The 18,120-nt window shown below is 45.6% G+C and overlaps 1 protein-coding gene and 1 long non-coding RNA gene across 2 annotated transcripts; one reads left to right on the top strand and one right to left on the bottom strand.

Moving 5' to 3' along the window:
* Positions 1–239: 239 nt before the first annotated feature.
* On the bottom strand, positions 240–17,638 carry LOC124864237 (hepatic leukemia factor-like). Its single transcript, XM_047358926.1, has 4 exons — positions 17,272–17,638; positions 14,812–15,195; positions 9,023–9,237; positions 240–3,129 (listed from the first exon to the last, which is right to left on the bottom strand). The coding sequence occupies exons 1-4, from the start codon at positions 17,384–17,386 to the stop codon at positions 2,914–2,916; spliced, it is 930 nt and encodes a 309-aa protein (XP_047214882.1). The 5' UTR covers positions 17,387–17,638; the 3' UTR covers positions 240–2,913.
* Positions 15,079–15,968, top strand: LOC124864238. The gene is made up of 2 exons (XR_007037276.1): positions 15,079–15,216; positions 15,316–15,968. It is a non-coding gene; the product is annotated as an uncharacterized LOC124864238 (long non-coding RNA).
* Positions 17,639–18,120: the final 482 nt, after the last annotated feature.

Raw genomic sequence — 18,120 nt, forward strand, 5'->3', positions numbered from 1 at the left:
CCAGATCTTTACTTTGGAATTGCAATGAAAACTTTATACAAAAAATCCTAAAAGGTTTGAGTGTGGCCTTCTGAAACCACTAGAACGTGTACATAACCTGAAATTAAAACTGTAGAAAACGGATCAAATATGAAAAATTACTTTTAAAAAAGCTTCAAATATTAGAAATGATTTTTTTCTAGCAATATGTTTATGCTTGATGAAGAGACTTTATGTGCACAGAAAGAAAACACAACAGAAAAGAACAAGGATTTTTATTAGACACTAGAAATTACAGACAGAGAGGCTGACAGCTGAACAGCACAAATAAATGATGTAATACTCCTTAATGCTGCACGTTAAATACACTCTGAAACAGTCTGTTGGTGTTGCCTTGAATACAATGGTTACAAATCTGCTGCAAGTCCAAAATAACGAGTATCTGTAAATATAGAGGTTTGAATGCACCAAGAAGCCCTTCGGTGCAGTTTTGAAGTCATCAGGGTGGTGCTGGGATAACAAGTCTACACTGCTGAGAGACCAGGAAACAGTCAGTCAATTAAAGGCACTGGAACAGACTCACAATTATGGTTCATATTTCCAGGTGAGGTAGTGAGATCACTCCACAAGTGAAGTAAGTTTGAGATATGGATTCATTATTGGCTTTTTCCTGTGTAGTTATAAGAAATAAAACGATGCTCTGGAGGTTTGAGGCTTTTTTTTGGTCTACTCGAGTGTATCTGTGCTGACGGAAAGCAGCCTCTAAAGCGCATCAGTGACAGCTGATAACTCTGGGTTAAAAAAATTATCATTTATTATCCCACACACCTTTGGATTGGATCAACATTCCTAAGTCTCAGACTAGAATATGAGTTTTCAGGATGTTGTTACCAACCTTTAAAAGAACAATATATTAAAGATACCGCAGACCCTAGATCAGGAGGCAAATATGGAAGTCCAGACATGCCAAATATAAAAAAAACGTCAACCAATCAACCAGATGTTAAATTAAGCAGAGCTGGTTTATTTATCAATATATAAAATCTTGTATTAAGTTGCAGATTTGTGACAGTAACTGGGCATAACCCTGACCACTAGATGGCAAGAAAATGCTTCCACTACAATCTTTGGTATGTGCAGAATATGAATCAACCGGCATTAGTGGCATACATACACCCCCTGAGCTGCACTGAGACTACAGACGTTCAAAAGGAATTTGTCTAAAACGGGTCAGGATGGATTGCAGGACAGTTAAAGCAAATTGCAGAGATTTGAAAAATTTTGATTTTCATGTATATGCAGAAACATGCAATAATTTTGGCACCTCCGGACTTCTATACTTAACCTGAAAACATCCTAATCAGCGTTGTGAAACATAAATCGCAACCTTTCTCCTGTTAGACTGAAGAATAGACAGTTCGGCTGCTTACAACTTGACTCATAAGCCCGGTTAACATGAAGGGACTCCAATGTAAGCTTATTAATAAAACAGCAACAACAACAAGTCTTCCAGTGTTCATCACTCGGGTTCAGGGACACGCTACAACTCCATGGGCATAAAAAATTTTTTAAAAATCACAGAGCAGCAGCAAGATCCACCTATAGATTTCCCTTCCGTCATAGTAACGTCATCCCATCCAATCAGAAAAGAAGCTGCACAAAAAACAATAAAAGGGTGAAATAAAACGCTGAAATAAAGCAGAGCCATTAGGTTTCGGGCTGCGTGCCTTTTTCCTTTTGAGTTTGGTGAACATTGGTGAACATGAGGCCTGAAAGTGGCATCAACATAAGAAGGAGTGTTGAGATCATAATAAAGTTGATGATGATTACAATAATGCCCACAAAATTTGGGGTTCTGCTGAGTTTCCTTCCCATTCCTGCAAATAAAATATCAAAATACCTCTATATTTATTTATTTTACTAAACACGCCTTTTTAATAATTCTCTGGACCTGTGCCTATATACAATATAATGTTTTGGTCTGCAGGAAGCAAACTGATTGGGTTAACCACAGTATTGGACAACACCATCCAACCTTTTTTCTCTTCTACATTCAAACATCCATCTTTGAAAAGAAGGCAAACACAGAGACACTACAGACAGACATCTGCATCAGTTCCTAAAATAAAAACACTTGGACTAATCATGCCAAAGAATTATCAACAACTACTCCAATTAGAAAGAAAACAATAATTCAAACAGCTTCTGTGAGATAAATCATGCTTTAAGCCGAAAACAAGGAGGCTAAATGACAGCTATAGGAGTAATAATGATACTAACAATTATATTAACAGAATATATATATTTATTTATAGATATAAAAACAACAATCTTCCATCTGAGAACTAAAAGGGAGATAAATATGAGGAATTTCCTTTAAGTGAGTGGAAATGTTGCACCAGATCCGATTGTGTGATGCTTGTTAGTGCAGAAGTTAATGAATGGGAGGGAGACATGTTTAAAATTATTGCTCATGAAAAAATAACATAAGATTAAACAAAGGAAAAAAATTCCTAGACTGCACAGGAGAAACATTTAAGTCCTATCAAAACGTCAAAATACGGCATTAAAGAGGCTTCAGGAGTCCTATAAAGGGTAGAAACGTGAAGCAGGTGAGAGGACACATCAGACTGAAGGTTTTCAGTCCTGATCTTATGTATAAAAACCGGTATGAAAGTGAACAAACAATATGGCGTCTAGGGGGATGCACGTGTAAATATATATATTCATCTGTGTATATTTAGTCAGACAGTGAGTACAGAAACCAGAGGAGCAGATGAGATGAAGCTTAGGATAAAATACCATAATCATACAGGTGTGTGTTGGAGAAGGAGGAGACGCATTGTCTTTCAAACTGGAAGGGTGGTGGAGGTTCTGGGAGCAGAGTGGTTATCTGCTTGAAGGGGTTCACGGGCCGGGGATATGTGGGGGGTGTTACAGGGGCCCGTGTCGCGCCTCATATTTAGCCACAATGTTCTTGCAGCAGCCCAACTCTTTCCTCAAGTCTGCCACCTCAACCCGGAGAGCGGCGTTCTCCTTCTCCAGAAAGCCGGCCCGGATGGCGATCTGGTTCTCCTTCAGGCGCCGGGCGTCCCGCGAGCGCTTGGCCGCCACGTTGTTCTTTCTGCGCCGGGCCCAGTACTTATCGTCCTGCAGAGACGAAAATGCGGGTTAATGAACAAAGTTTTTATTCTGCATCATATCCACATTAACCTGTAGCAGACAATGGCGTTTTACAGCACATCCGGACCTTTAACCTGGCCCGCGGTGGTCCACAGAAAGTCCAGAATTAAACAATAAAGACCATGGTTTTATTTTGAAGGCAAATATGGTTGTTTTTCTGTTTCTACAGCTTCATCAGCACCATCATGTATGGGTCAGTGTTAGCTAAAAACAGATTCATGTGGTAGAAGGGCCTAGTCAAAGTCCGAACCTAAATCCAACTGAGAAACTGTAAAATTGATGTTCTCAGAGGAACTACTTTCTGTTGTTCTGTCACACGAGATCTCTGTAAAATGCACTGAAATCTGCAGTTGGAACAAAAAGACAAGTTTTAAATTACAAGTTTATATATTTTTATTAAATCTCAGTTTGGTCTCACGCAGAATGGCTAAATTTCTTTTCTGGGGAACGGGTTCTGCAACGTGTGTTTCACTTTGTACCGTACTGACTGTGCATGCATAAATGTTTCCTTCTGGATCACAACCCAAGTCAGAAAAAAGAACCACGCTGTTGCTGGTTCTGTTTATATGAGATGGTAAAATCAGAGGGAGGCATTTAACTGTCAAACCTGGGTCATCATCATCTCCAGTAGAACCAAAATTAGAACCAGGACAAGGTGCCAAGCTCATTTCATACATGATCAGTTGTTTCCGGTGCCAGTTTTAGACATGGTGTATGTGGCTCACTGCCCAGGGCGCCATCACCCCATTCGGTTGTTTTAGGGTAACCCGACCCAACTTGCATGTCAAGTCGTTGGGGAGTGAGGGTGGCTCCCGACTCATTGAGGTAAAGGGATCTTTTACTGTGTTTTTGGGATCTGGACCAACTTTCAGATTATATCTGGACGGGATTATCCTGAACTAAATTGAGATTTTTTAAAGCCCTGCTTGTTTGGATCTGCGATGTCTTCATTTCATTAGTTGAAATCCCCAAAATTAGGAATTCCCAAACCTTGTGTGGAAATGTAGATGAGATCCAGTTTAAAAACCAAAGTCCAGTCCATCGCAGGGCAACACACAACCACGCACACACTCATTCACACACCTAAGGGCAATTTTAGATTAACCAATTAACCTAACAGGCATGTCTTTGGACTGTGGGAGGAAGCCGGAGTACCTGGTGAGAACCCACGCATGCACGGGGAGAACATGCAAACTCCATGCAGAAAGACCCCAGGCCGGGAAATGAACCCAGGACCTTCTTGCTGCAAGGCAACAGTGCTACCGACTGCACCACCGTGCAGCCCTTTTAGATAATTAAAAAAATTATTTTATGAAATTCCATCCAGTCTGGAGGGATGGAGATATGGATGGAGGGATGGAGATATGGATGGAGGGATGGAGATATGGATGGAGGGATGGAGATATGGATGGAGGGATGGAGATATGGATGGAGGGATGGAGGTATGGATGGAGGGATGGAGATATGGATGGAGGGATGGAGATATGGATGGAGGGATGGAGGTATGGATGGAGGGATGGAGATATGGATGGAGGGATGGAGATATGGATGGAGGGATGGAGATATGGATGGAGGGATGGATGGAGGGAGGGAGGGATGGATGGAGGGAGGGAGGGATGGATGGAGGTATGGATGGAGGGATGGAGATATGGATGGAGGGATGGAGATATGGATGGAGGGATGGAGATATGGATGGAGGGATGGAGATATGGATGGAGGGATGGAGGTATGGATGGAGGGATGGAGATATGGATGGAGGGATGGAGATATGGATGGAGGGATGGAGGTATGGATGGAGGGATGGAGATATGGATGGAGGGATGGAGATATGGATGGAGGGATGGAGATATGGATGGAGGGATGGATGGAGGGAGGGAGGGATGGATGGAGGGAGGGAGGGATGGATGGAGGTATGGATGGAGGGATGGAGATATGGATGGAGGGATGGATGGAGGGAGGGAGGGAGGGAGGGATGGATGGAGGGAGGGAGGGATGGATGGAGGGATGGATGGAGGGATGGAGATATGGATGGAGGGATGGAGATATGGATGGAGGGATGGAGATATGGATGGAGGGATGGAGATATGGATGGAGGGATGGAGATATGGATGGAGGGATGGAGATATGGATGGAGGGATGGAGATATGGATGGAGGGATGGAGGGATGGATGCAGGTATGGATGGAGGGATGGAGATATGGATGGAGGGATGGAGATATGGATGGATGGAGGGAGGGATGGATGGAGATATGGATGGATGGATGGAGATATGGATGGAGGGATGGAGATATGGATGGAGGGATGGAGGTATGGATGGAGGGATGGAGATATGGATGGAGGGATGGAGATATGGATGGAGGGATGGAGATATGGATGGAGGGATGGAGATATGGATGGAGGGATGGAGATATGGATGGAGGGATGGAGGGATGGATGCAGGTATGGATGGAGGGATGGAGATATGGATGGAGGGATGGAGATATGGATGGATGGAGGGAGGGATGGATGGAGATATGGATGGATGGATGGAGATATGGACGGAGGGATGGAGATATGGATGGAGGGATGGAGATATGGATGGAGGGATGGAGGTATGGATGGAGGGATGGAGATATGGATGGAGGGATGGAGATATGGATGGAGGGATGGAGGTATGGATGGAGGGATGGAGATATGGATGGAGGGATGGAGATATGGATGGAGGGATGGAGGTATGGATGGAGGGATGGAGATATGGATGGAGGGATGGAGATATGGATGGAGGGATGGAGATATGGATGGAGGGATGGAGATATGGATGGAGGGATGGAGGTATGGATGGAGGGATGGAGATATGGATGGAGGGATGGAGATATGGATGGAGGGATGGAGGTATGGATGGAGGGATGGAGATATGGATGGAGGGATGGAGATATGGATGGAGGGATGGAGATATGGATGGAGGGATGGAGATATGGATGGAGGGATGGATGGAGGGAGGGAGGGATGGATGGAGGGAGGGAGGGATGGATGGAGGTATGGATGGAGGGATGGAGATATGGATGGAGGGATGGATGGAGGGATGGAGATATGGATGGAGGGATGGAGATATGGATGGAGGGATGGAGATATGGATGGAGGGATGGAGATATGGATGGAGGGATGGAGATATGGATGGAGGGATGGAGATATGGATGGAGGGATGGAGATATGGATGGATGGAGGGAGGGATGGATGGAGATATGGATGGATGGATGGAGATATGGATGGATGGATGGAGATATGGATGGAGGGATGGAGATATGGATGGAGGGATGGAGATATGGATGGATGGAGGGAGGGATGGATGGAGATATGGATGGATGGATGGAGATATGGATGGATGGATGGAGATATGGATGGAGGGATGGAGATATGGATGGAGGGATGGAGGTATGGATGGAGGGATGGAGATATGGATGGAGGGATGGAGATATGGATGGAGGGATGGAGATATGGATGGAGGGATGGAGATATGGATGGAGGGATGGAGATATGGATGGAGGGATGGAGGGATGGAGGGATGGAGATATGGATGGATGGAGGGAGGGATGGATGGAGATATGGATGGATGGATGGAGATATGGACGGAGGGATGGAGATATGGATGGAGGGATGGAGATATGGATGGAGGGATGGAGGTATGGATGGAGGGATGGAGATATGGATGGAGGGATGGAGATATGGATGGAGGGATGGAGGTATGGATGGAGGGATGGAGATATGGATGGAGGGATGGAGATATGGATGGAGGGATGGATGGAGGGAGGGAGGGATGGATGGAGGGAGGGAGGGATGGATGGAGGTATGGATGGAGGGATGGAGATATGGATGGAGGGATGGATGGAGGGAGGGAGGGAGGGATGGATGGAGGGAGGGAGGGATGGATGGAGGGATGGATGGAGGGATGGAGATATGGATGGAGGGATGGAGATATGGATGGAGGGATGGAGATATGGATGGAGATATGGATGGAGGGATGGAGATATGGATGGAGGGATGGAGATATGGATGGAGGGATGGAGATATGGATGGAGGGATGGATGCAGGTATGGATGGAGGGATGGAGATATGGATGGAGGGATGGAGATATGGATGGATGGAGGGAGAGATGGATGGAGATATGGATGGATGGATGGAGATATGGACGGAGGGATGGAGATATGGATGGAGGGATGGAGATATGGATGGAGGGATGGAGGTATGGATGGAGGGATGGAGATATGGATGGAGGGATGGAGATATGGATGGAGGGATGGAGGTATGGATGGAGATATGGATGGAGGGATGGAGATATGGATGGAGGGATGGATGGAGGGAGGGAGGGATGGATGGAGGGAGGGAGGGATGGATGGAGGGATGGATGGAGGGATGGAGATATGGATGGAGGGATGGATGGATGGAGGGATGGGGGGAGGTATGGATGGAGGGATGGAGATATGGATGGAGGGATGGATGGATGGATGGAGATATGGATGGAGGGATGGATGGATGGAGGGATGGGGGGAGGTATGGATGGAGGGATGGAGATATGGATGGAGGGATGGATGGATGGATGGAGGGAGGGATGGATGGAGGGAGGGATGGAGATATGGATGGAGGGATGGATGGAGGTATGGATGGAGATATGGATGGAGGGATGGATGGAGGGAGGGAGGTATGGATGGAGATATGGATAGAGGGATGGATGGAGGGAGGGATGGATGGAGGTATGGATGGAGATATGGATGGAGGGATGGATGGAGGGATGGATGGATATATGGATGGAGGGATGGATGGAGGTATGGATGGAGATATGGATAGAGGGATGGATGGATGGAGGGATGGGGGGAGGTATGGATGGAGGGATGGAGATATGGATGGAGGGATGGATGGATGGATGGAGGGAGGGATGGATGGAGGGAGGGATGGAGATATGGATGGAGGGATGGATGGAGGTATGGATGGAGATATGGATGGAGGGATGGATGGAGGGAGGGAGGTATGGATGGAGATATGGATAGAGGGATGGATGGAGGGAGGGATGGATGGAGGTATGGATGGAGATATGGATGGAGGGATGGATGGAGGGATGGATGGATATATGGATGGAGGGATGGATGGATGGATGGATGGAGGGATGGATGGAGGGAGGGATGGATGGAGGTATGGATGGAGATATGGATGGAGGGATGGATGGAGGGATGGATGGATATATGGATGGAGGGATGGATGGAGGTATGGATGGAGATATGGATAGAGGGATGGATGGATGGAGATATGGATGGAGGGAGGTATGGATGGAGATATGGATGGAGGGAGGTATGGATGGATATATGGATGGAGGGATGGATGGATGGATGGATGGAGGGATGGATGGAGGGAGGGATGGATGGAGGTATGGATGGAGATATGGATGGAGGGATGGATGGAGGGATGGATGGATATATGGATGGAGGGATGGATGGAGGTATGGATGGAGATATGGATAGAGGGATGGATGGATGGAGATATGGATGGAGGGAGGTATGGATGGAGATATGGATGGAGGGATGGATGGATGGAGATATGGATGGAGGGAGGTATGGATGGAGATATGGATGGAGGGAGGTATGGATGGAGATATGGATAGAGGGATGGATGGATGGAGGGATGGATGGAGTTAAAGTTAATACTTTGCAGCTGCATCAGAATAAAAATCTACTAATCCGCCTGAATGCAAACATGAATCATTTAGTTTTCTGTTTTGTTGTGATGAATTCAGGTTTCCATATTAAGTTCATGCCTAATGAAACACGTTAATAAAACCCGCACACCGCTCGGCCCCACCCCACCCGACCCACAGACTGATAGCAGAACGTCACCTTCAGGTCCTCAGGAATGAAGACCTTCCGAGCTTTCTTGATCATTGGCTGTGGCTTCAGCTCCTCGGCAGAGAACTTGCGCTTCCTGGGGTCGAACATCTCCTGACCGGGAACGCTGGACAGGGCCAAGTCAGCAGGGTCGGGCTCGTAGGTCACCGGAACCTGAATGGATTCCGGATCGATGGGACTGGGAGTGTCTCTGGCTGAAGGCGGTGCTGAGAATGAGATTGAAGAAAGGTAGAAGAACATCAAACACTATCTGCTTTACAGGAGGTCCACGATTCGTCTGATTTACCATGTTTGACCTGTTTTGTCTCCTCCGACCAGCAGGTGGTGCTATCAGACAAGTGTTAAACAGAAACAAACACCAAGTGTCTGGTTTATCTTCAGACTATCAGCAGCTCCTATCAGCTGATCTGGGGGCAGCAGGTCTGGTCTTGTTGTCCAAACGTCTCTAATTGATCTGAAGCTGCAGGCTGAAACCACTGAAGGGTGACTGAGTTTATGAGGAGGCCCAAAACGAACAAAAACTCCCTGAATCATTCCAACCGGACCAACTCCGACAGGACCAACCCACTTTGTGCACAGCAGCTGCATTCCTCGCCTGAAACAAAAACCTGAAGAACCCGAGGCGCTACGTGCTGCTGCCAGATAAGCTGTTGATCCGCTGGCGGCTCGAACATCATGACCCACATTAAGGAGCGGCAGCCGGTCAGAGCCGCTGACCTCTGAGCCAACGAGAGCATGCAGAAAGGTCTCTAGGAGATCAGCTGGACTGAGCTGGAAGGAGAACCGTCTGTGTGCATCTGGAGGAAGCACTAAATAATTCACATTTTTTTACACTGAAACACAGCATTTCAGGACCAAACCTGATCTAAGTTAGTTTGGACCAATAAAACATCTTCAGATGACTGCTCCTAAAACAAGGTTGTGATGCATTTAATCCATCCTTCCTTTGTCCATACCTGCTTATTCCCAGTCAGGGTCGCAGGGGGTGACTGGGTGGGACACCCTGGACTGGTCGCCAGTCCATCACAGGAAGGCCGATACATTTAACTAACAGCGGCAAATAAAAGCTGATTTTTCATGTTATTGGGTCATTATTTAGAGAAAAGACGAGATATCAGCCTGTTGATAAACCGGGCAAATATTTGACATTTTTATTTAAATATCAGCTGTAAGCAAGCTCACAATAAAATAAATAAAAAACCATCAATGAAAAATAATCAGTTGGGAATATGAGGCGGTGGTCTAGAAATGTCCTACTGGCCAACGTATAAAATGACTGATGTAGATGATCTTTTATCAGGTAGGACAGAAAGGCCTCCATCATCAGCGCTGTTGTCCTTAATTGTTCATATTTTCAAGAAACTTCGGACTGAAGATCAAATAATTGTCCTCCAGCTGTTTGACGGCCAAGAGGCTGCAGAGCTGCTCACAGACGGGCCTCCTTGGTTATCAACTGAGCATGCTCAGATGAGACAACAGCTGTTAGAAGGACCAAACCTCTGCCTTCATGAGCCCGCTGGGAGAGCTCAGAGACTGAGTTAGTATAAATGGCATCGTCTCATTTAATGTGTTGTTAAATAAAAAATAATAAAACGACTGAAACGATCAAGAATCTGGACCAGAAAGACAAAAAGTAGCAGAATTATCACAACACAGGGATGGGTGCTCTTGGTTTGAAAGGCATTCACCGCAGTAGTTAGTCCTGGACGCAGTTGTCTTAGGTTCGAGTCCCAGCCCTGTGTCGTTTGCTGGAGGTCTTCACCCCGCTCCACCCCATTTCCTGTCTCCCTACTTAGAGAAAGAAACTAAATAAAGGCCACTAGTGCCGCGAAATAAAATACATATATAAAAAAAACCTGTTTTTGGGTTTGGAAACAAACGCTTCAACTATAAACCTTCACTCCAAATAAATTGATGCATTCTTCAGATTTTCTGACACGAGACCAACTCTGCTGCACCGAACACTAATCTATTTATTAGAGTTCATAAACACCCAACCAGAGAAGAGTTTTATGGTTTCCCACCGTAAAGATAATCCGTCTGCAAGCAGAGAGACAAACGGGCCGACCCGGCCCGTTCCTGAAGCAAACAAACTGAGAAAAAGACTCATTTTGATCTCACAGTGAAACGGAGCACCACCGGCCCGTTCAGGGAGATCTGACCACCTGGCGACAAACGGTTCTGATCAGACCGAAGAGCAGGAATGAACTGAGCTCAACCAACCTGTAGAAATTTATGGATTTAGAGATTTAAATCTGGATCCAGTTTGACGTCACACTGAGTCATTGCATCAGACATTTTATGAGCGTTATCTTCATGCCTGCCGGTCGTTGAACTGTTGAACTCTGAGCTGGGGGGTGGGGGTGTTGAGCAGCATTTACTGTCAATAATCAAAAAAAGCCATGAAGGTTGTTTATTTCACCAGCTGGCATGTTAACCCACAGCTAATACCGCTGTAGCTCTCAGAGCTCTATGGAGCCCATTTTAAATATCTACAGAAGATTTTATTGAAAGAAATCCAGTGGTCCACCAGTAACACTCGGCTGGTTAAACAGTGAAATATTTGACCAGCCTCTGTTCATTAAATGCATTAAAGCTGAAAACTCCCACTGTGCTCTGGCCTGTGAACACATCACCAAACTGATTGTTCTGCAGTGCAGTCCGGTTGGACTTCAGTAGAAATCCGATGAAGGCTAGTGACCCATGACTTGAAGCATGAACGGGTCATTTCCTGATGGTTCTATTGGGTTCAGATCTACAGTCTCTGAAGGAACCTGCAGAACTGTTTGGTTCTTAGAATGAAGTCCACCCAGAGGAGGGTGCACTTATTTATTGTACTGGTATTCCAACTGTAAGAAGAAAACATAATAATGCAAATGTAAATAAAAAAAATATTTGTATTAACTTTTAATGTGTTGATAATCATAGGAACTCATTAATCATTATGTACATAATGTAAAATAAAATATATTTTCAATGTCATCTAATAGTGTGTGCTTGGTTGTTTGTGTGTTGCCCTGTGATGGACTGGTGACCTGTCCAGGGTGACCCCCGCCTCTCACCCATAGACTGCTGGAGATAGACACCAGCTCCCCTGCGACCCACTATGGAAGAAGAGGTAGAAAATAACTGACTGACATTTAATGATAAAATGAGTGCAACGTAAAATATTCCTCATTTGAATCTCTGAAACTCTGCGACCCTGCCTACACCCTTCAACCCCTCCCAGGAGAACAGCAGGGTCAATGTCCTGATGGTGACCCTCGACCTGTGCAGGCTAGAGTAACACCATGCAACACACCCATGGTGTTATCTGCTCCAACAGCTGCCAGCTGCTCCTGCTTGCAGAGCAGAGAGGCTCCCAGGCGCTGCGGCTGCTGTGGACGGTGGAGGCCGTGGAGCTGGTTAGACAAGTCCAAAGTCGCTGAGCTGGAACAACACCGAGTACACGTGACTGGAGCACACCCGGGTCCATGTGACCTCTGCAGGGTACAGCGTGTGCTCTGGCTCCTAGTCTGAGCCGAGTACTGCGAGGGGAGGGGAGGAAGACTGGACGGGAAGCAGAGAGGGTGGGTGAGAAAAGATGGGAGGGGGCAGCGGCACACGTCACATGGCCTCGCACGCCACGCTTCACATGAGAGGTAGATGTGAAACTTGCAGAAAGAGAAACTCAAACAGAACCAGCACACATGCACGCAAAGTTCTGACCTCTGCACGTCAAAGAGGAGCAGCGGTTCCTGTAAGGTCCGAGCTGAAACTGTGATGCTGCAGCCTGCACGGCTTCCTGGACCCGACTGTTGGAAATCGGCTAAATCATTCCAATAAACAGAACCAGAGCAGGAATGCAGGAGAATCAACGACTGCAGCAGGTAATACGTGACTGAAGACGTTTAGTTAGTCTGGCTGCTGAAGACCCAAAACAGCTCTGATTTTTTCACCTTTAATTTCAAAAGAGACCAGGATACGGAGGACCAAAGCCGCCGCGATCACAGAAATCTGTCTACAAATTAATATCTTAGCCATGGAATATTCTAAAATCAATTAAAATGTGAGATTATATTGATTTTATAGTTAATTGTAGTCATTTTGGGAGGGGGGGGGGGGGGGTCAGACGTTTACTTTGTTGGTCTCTTTAATGAATCACATTTACAGTGTAAATGATTACGGTTATTTAATATAATTAATTAATCCATAATTATAATAATAATTTGATTTTATTGATCATTTTTCCGATATTTTTAAATTAAAGTAAAAACTTGTCCAAATGTTTTGTGTCGTTTAAAATTAATTGCAACATGGAAACAATGATGGGCTAATCATATATGTAATATAAAATATGCTTTTATTTTAAGGTTATTTAAATGATAGAATATATCGCTAATTCTAAAATGATTTCATGCAGTTATTTATCTGACGGTTTACCTTCAGTGTTTTTTACTTTTTCAAACGTTTGAAACATTAAAATCATTTGAACGATTTTTAAATTCATGAGATGATTTTATTTTCTGCTGTTCGTTTTCATCCTTGCAGCTCGAAGCTTTTTCTCTTTAAAAACTGAATTTCTGAAACACAATGTAAAATGAGCCCAGCTAGCGAGGCATTCAGCACATTAAAGACGAGGCTGTTTACAGAACCTCGGCCGGGTTTCTTCCTTCCTAACCCTGCAGCGACGAGGCAGAGGCCGCCAGAGGAAATGTTTGGGAGGACTTGGCCCACCGGCAGCAAACATCTCCAACAAAATGAGCCTCAAACATCCTCGACTCAGCAGCTGCAATCACACCGATGCTGATCTGGGGGATTTCTCCTGAAAACTCACAAACACGGCTGAACTACGATACCCGGGCCTGATCCGACATCATTTAAAGGTTTCAATTAACCTGAAAATATCCGAGTCAGAACCCCATCAGGCACTCAGTGCCCATCACTGGGACCCCGCCCCTTCAGGTGAGCACCCCTCCATCTGTTTATCTTTCATGATCTGATCTGCTGCCAGCAGCCCTTTAGAGCAGAGAGGAACAACAAACCTCCTCCTGAATCAAGCTGCAGCTTAAACCTCCTTCTGAACTTCAGTTATCTTTGTTATTAACCCTTTATTTATACAGGAAGTCTCATTGAGACACGAGTTCTCATTTACAGCAGACGTGTTAGAACGCACGTAAAACCTCACACAGAAGAAAACAGCGCCACCATGTTTAAAATACTCAATAATTCAGAACAGATAGAAATGCCTTGTTGTTGCCAGCTCTGAACATACGAAGATCTTCTCTTACGAGAAGGTTTATTTGATGACCCAAACACTAGATGGCTCCCAGGGTCTCTGTGAGGTTTTAAGACGCGTGAATCCAGCTGAGATGTTTCAAAGGTTTCCAGAATATCGCCGGAGGTTCCTTATGTGGTTCTATCAGTCCAAACCCAAGGCACAACTTTACAAAACCAGCTCAAATAAACTGAAACAAACAAAAACCAGGGTGGGGGCGGGCCTCCATCAGCCAATCACAGCCCTGCGAGACCCAACCCGCTGCATACTTGGACCCGGGCCTGTTCAGCCTGTGACGCTCCACAGTCCAGCTCTCAGCTGGAAAACTGAGCTGAAGTCTTTACAGTAACAGCAGGAATGAAGGTTTAAACAGGAAGAGATTCGCTCATTTTCACGCTGAACTAAGAACATGTCCCCTTTAAGGTTCTCTGTGTTTGAGCAGACAGACTGCAGCATGCATCTCCACCACCTCCGCACCGAGAACGTGTGAGCACCCACGTGTGTGAGAGCAGGTGTGCCTCACCGTGCACATCAGGCTGCATGTGCTTCCTACTTGCGGTGCTGGGGCTGCGCAGGCAGGTCTGTGGCGGCATGGCCGTGTGGACCGACGTGGTGGCGCGGCTGCTGAGGTCCACCACCGAGGGGGTGGGCGACGCGGGCGGTGGGGCCTGCAGCAGGGGGACCTGCGATGGTTGTGCCGCCTGCGCGGCCTGCTCGCTCTGAGCCGTGTTGGCCGGGATGCCGTTTTCTGACAGGAACTCCTCCAGGTCCATGTATTCAAGCTGGAAGTTGTCGCCGTCGTACGGCAGGGTCTTGTCCCACAGAGTCGGACCGAGGAAAGCAGACTGTGGGTGGCTGGCTGCGCTGCTCTCATCGTCCAGCTTCTTCTCCTTCTCCTTCCCAAACCCTGAAAAGAAGCACACACATGGTAACATGTCTCCGATTTCATCCTAAACTCAGTGTATCTAGAAGGACAGGAGCTAATATGATGAGGGGAAAAGACGACTCATTTCTCCTCTCCATGCAGGCTTCACTCCAGAAGCTCTGGAAACCCGACGTGGACAAAGAACGTTCTAAACGACAAACACAGCTGCACGGTTTATCAGCTCTGAATCATCATCACAATATCAAAGAACTGCTTGGTACCAGCTTATGGTACCAGCGCCATGCATGTAAATTCTGCCTGTAGTACATGCAGCCTGTTGGACGTTCACTGCCAGGAGCTAAGGTGTTCAGCAGGTGTTCAGCAGCAGCGTTACGATGACTTCCTGATGATGAGAAACCAGCCAGCAGATGTGCAGAGAAAGGTTTATTCAAGGTTCCTACATATTTTTATTTCAAAATTCCAAAGTTGAATTTTTTAAGCAGTTTTTTGATGGTGTTTGTGCAGCAGATGGGTTTTATTATCCTTATGTTTCACAGAAAAGGTTGGGTCCAATTGATCAATGTAATAAAGGGTTGTTTTGCTCGGTTTTTTGCCATCTAGACTAATTTAAATCAATAAGATATTTAACCTTTGACCTGTACGGTCAGGACTGAATTATCCTGCATTAAATATTTATTCTTTAAACTTTGACATCATTATTCTGTTTGTATAAATTTGAAAAAAGACAGTCTTAGTGCATTTTGTATTGAAATCATTATAAAGTAGTTTTGACATCAATAAAGCTGTAAATGATCCTTTTTTGTGTGGATTTATCTGTGGGTTCCAGGTAAGTTACCTAAAATCTACGATACAAAAACGTCACACTCAAGAACACGTGTCGCTCAAATATAAATTCCACTTTCTGACAAATTTTTACCAGAAAATTACAAAATAAAAACGTTTTGGAAACGATTTTTCCACACCTATCCAGACCTGCAGCTTGACTAAAGGGACATTCCAAACTTTTTAAGGCTGGGTATGAACCCAGGAAATATCAACTAGAAGCTCCTGGTTGGAATTGTGACTCTAAAGTTGGAGATTTCTCACAAATCCCAAATCCAACTTGTTTCTGTGAAGAAGAACACACTGTTATCAGCTTCTAGTGGTCTCCTGACTGGAACATGGACAACAGTGCATATGGTCAGTGGTAGTCGGTTGTAGTCCCTGTCCTAGATATGTCTGTAGTCTCCACTTGCACTACAATTCACTCAAAGCTCTGGTTAACCCTGTTGTTTGTGCACCTTTTCCTACCACATTTTTTCCATCCACTCAACTTTCTATTATCATGCTTGGACTCGGTAAACAGCCAGCTTCTTTTGTGGCTTACCCTCCAAAACACGGCTATAATTAACCATTATAACCTTTTCAATTATATTCTAATGTATTGAGATGCACAGGCAGGTGGGATGGATGCTGTTAAGGCTCATTTGTAAAACGTCTACCCATATCTCTTTCACTTGAAGCTTTAAAAATTGTTCACCAAGCCGTGAGAAATTTGCAGGCTGGCCCTTTAACGGTAAACATTATATGTCGTTCATATCAAATAACATCCATTCACATCGTCCTAAAACAGGCTTCAAAATAAAAGAAACGCCCTCTATCGATGAGTAGCGGTACTACTAATAAATCCACTTGAAGACAGCAGGGTTTAAAGGGTATAAACAGAACTTCCAAGCTAAAAACAGCACAGTCACAACACCAGCGCGGTTATATCGGGACTCTTATGTGTTCATTGAGAAAATAAGTACATGTTTTAGTCACCTGTTGGCTTCTTTCAGCTGAATATGACGCCAAAGCTGCCAGTTCTAAACATTATTCCTAAAACACGGCGCTTTCTGATTTCCTTAGCTGTGTCGCTCCCTGGCCAATCCATTTATCGTGTTTAATTTTTAACAAAGATCGTAAACTATAAAGACCGACCACTTCTACATAATTTGATTGACCCCTGTCCTTCTAGTCTGCTTAATCTGTCAAATCCACGGCCGCGTCTGAAGTGCGCCAACAAGCAGCCTGTGCACCTGAGTGCGCACTAAGTTTCGCACATTTAGAACTGCGTACCTTCATCGTGGTGAAACGGCAGCTTCAGCGGGTTTTCCAGCAGGGACTTCAGGACGCCGTGAGTCGGCGGCAGGAAAGTTGGGTTTAAGGGAAGAGGTCTGGCCATTTTCTCCATTTGACTTGAATAGAAGCAGGAGTAGAAAGATTAAAATGAGTCCTCCAACCCGGCAATAAAAAAATCAGAACTCCCTGGCCGGCCCGTGGAGCAACCCACGCAGGTGGAAGAGAAGAGGCCGCGACTCTGATGGAGGAGGAGGTGACCACGGTGGATGGCGGCTGGATGGCGGTCTGTCGCCGGGGCTCCCTGGCAGAGAGGTTGGACCGGAGGAGAGGAGGAGGGCGGGGAGAACCGCTGCTGCACTCCTCGGTGCATGTGAGGAGACAGGCGCCAGTGACGTCAAAGAACCGGAGGGGGCGGGGTCGTGCTGCGTTCAGGCGCGTCAAGTAAAACCCCACTCCGGCTTGAATCCCTGCTACGCTGATAGTCGGGAAAACGCGGCCCCTCTTTTACAGGTTTCAGGGTGTTTTTCTGGGGCCATTATTGACCCCTCTTTTTTCTGCAGCATTTACCAGGATACAAACAAACTACCGGGGTAGAAATTTTCCCCAGAAACAGGCCCGAGTAGTACTTTTTACCAGGAACTTTCTGATGGAGTTTTAACATTATAATAATTAAGTCAAATTTGCTTCAATTTATTCATAGCTCATATTTTCTGTTCACTTTAACAGTAACAGATTTCTAATCACCTGTTAACAGGCATGTGTAGTGAAAGAGGCTCTAATCCTTTAGTCAAGGCAATATTGTAAGGTTCGAAACAATTTATGTTCCGAAGCACAAATAAAAATAAT

Source organism: Girardinichthys multiradiatus, chromosome Y (genome assembly GCF_021462225.1).
Source record: "Girardinichthys multiradiatus isolate DD_20200921_A chromosome Y, DD_fGirMul_XY1, whole genome shotgun sequence".
NCBI classification, from domain to species: Eukaryota; Metazoa; Chordata; class Actinopteri; order Cyprinodontiformes; family Goodeidae; genus Girardinichthys; species Girardinichthys multiradiatus.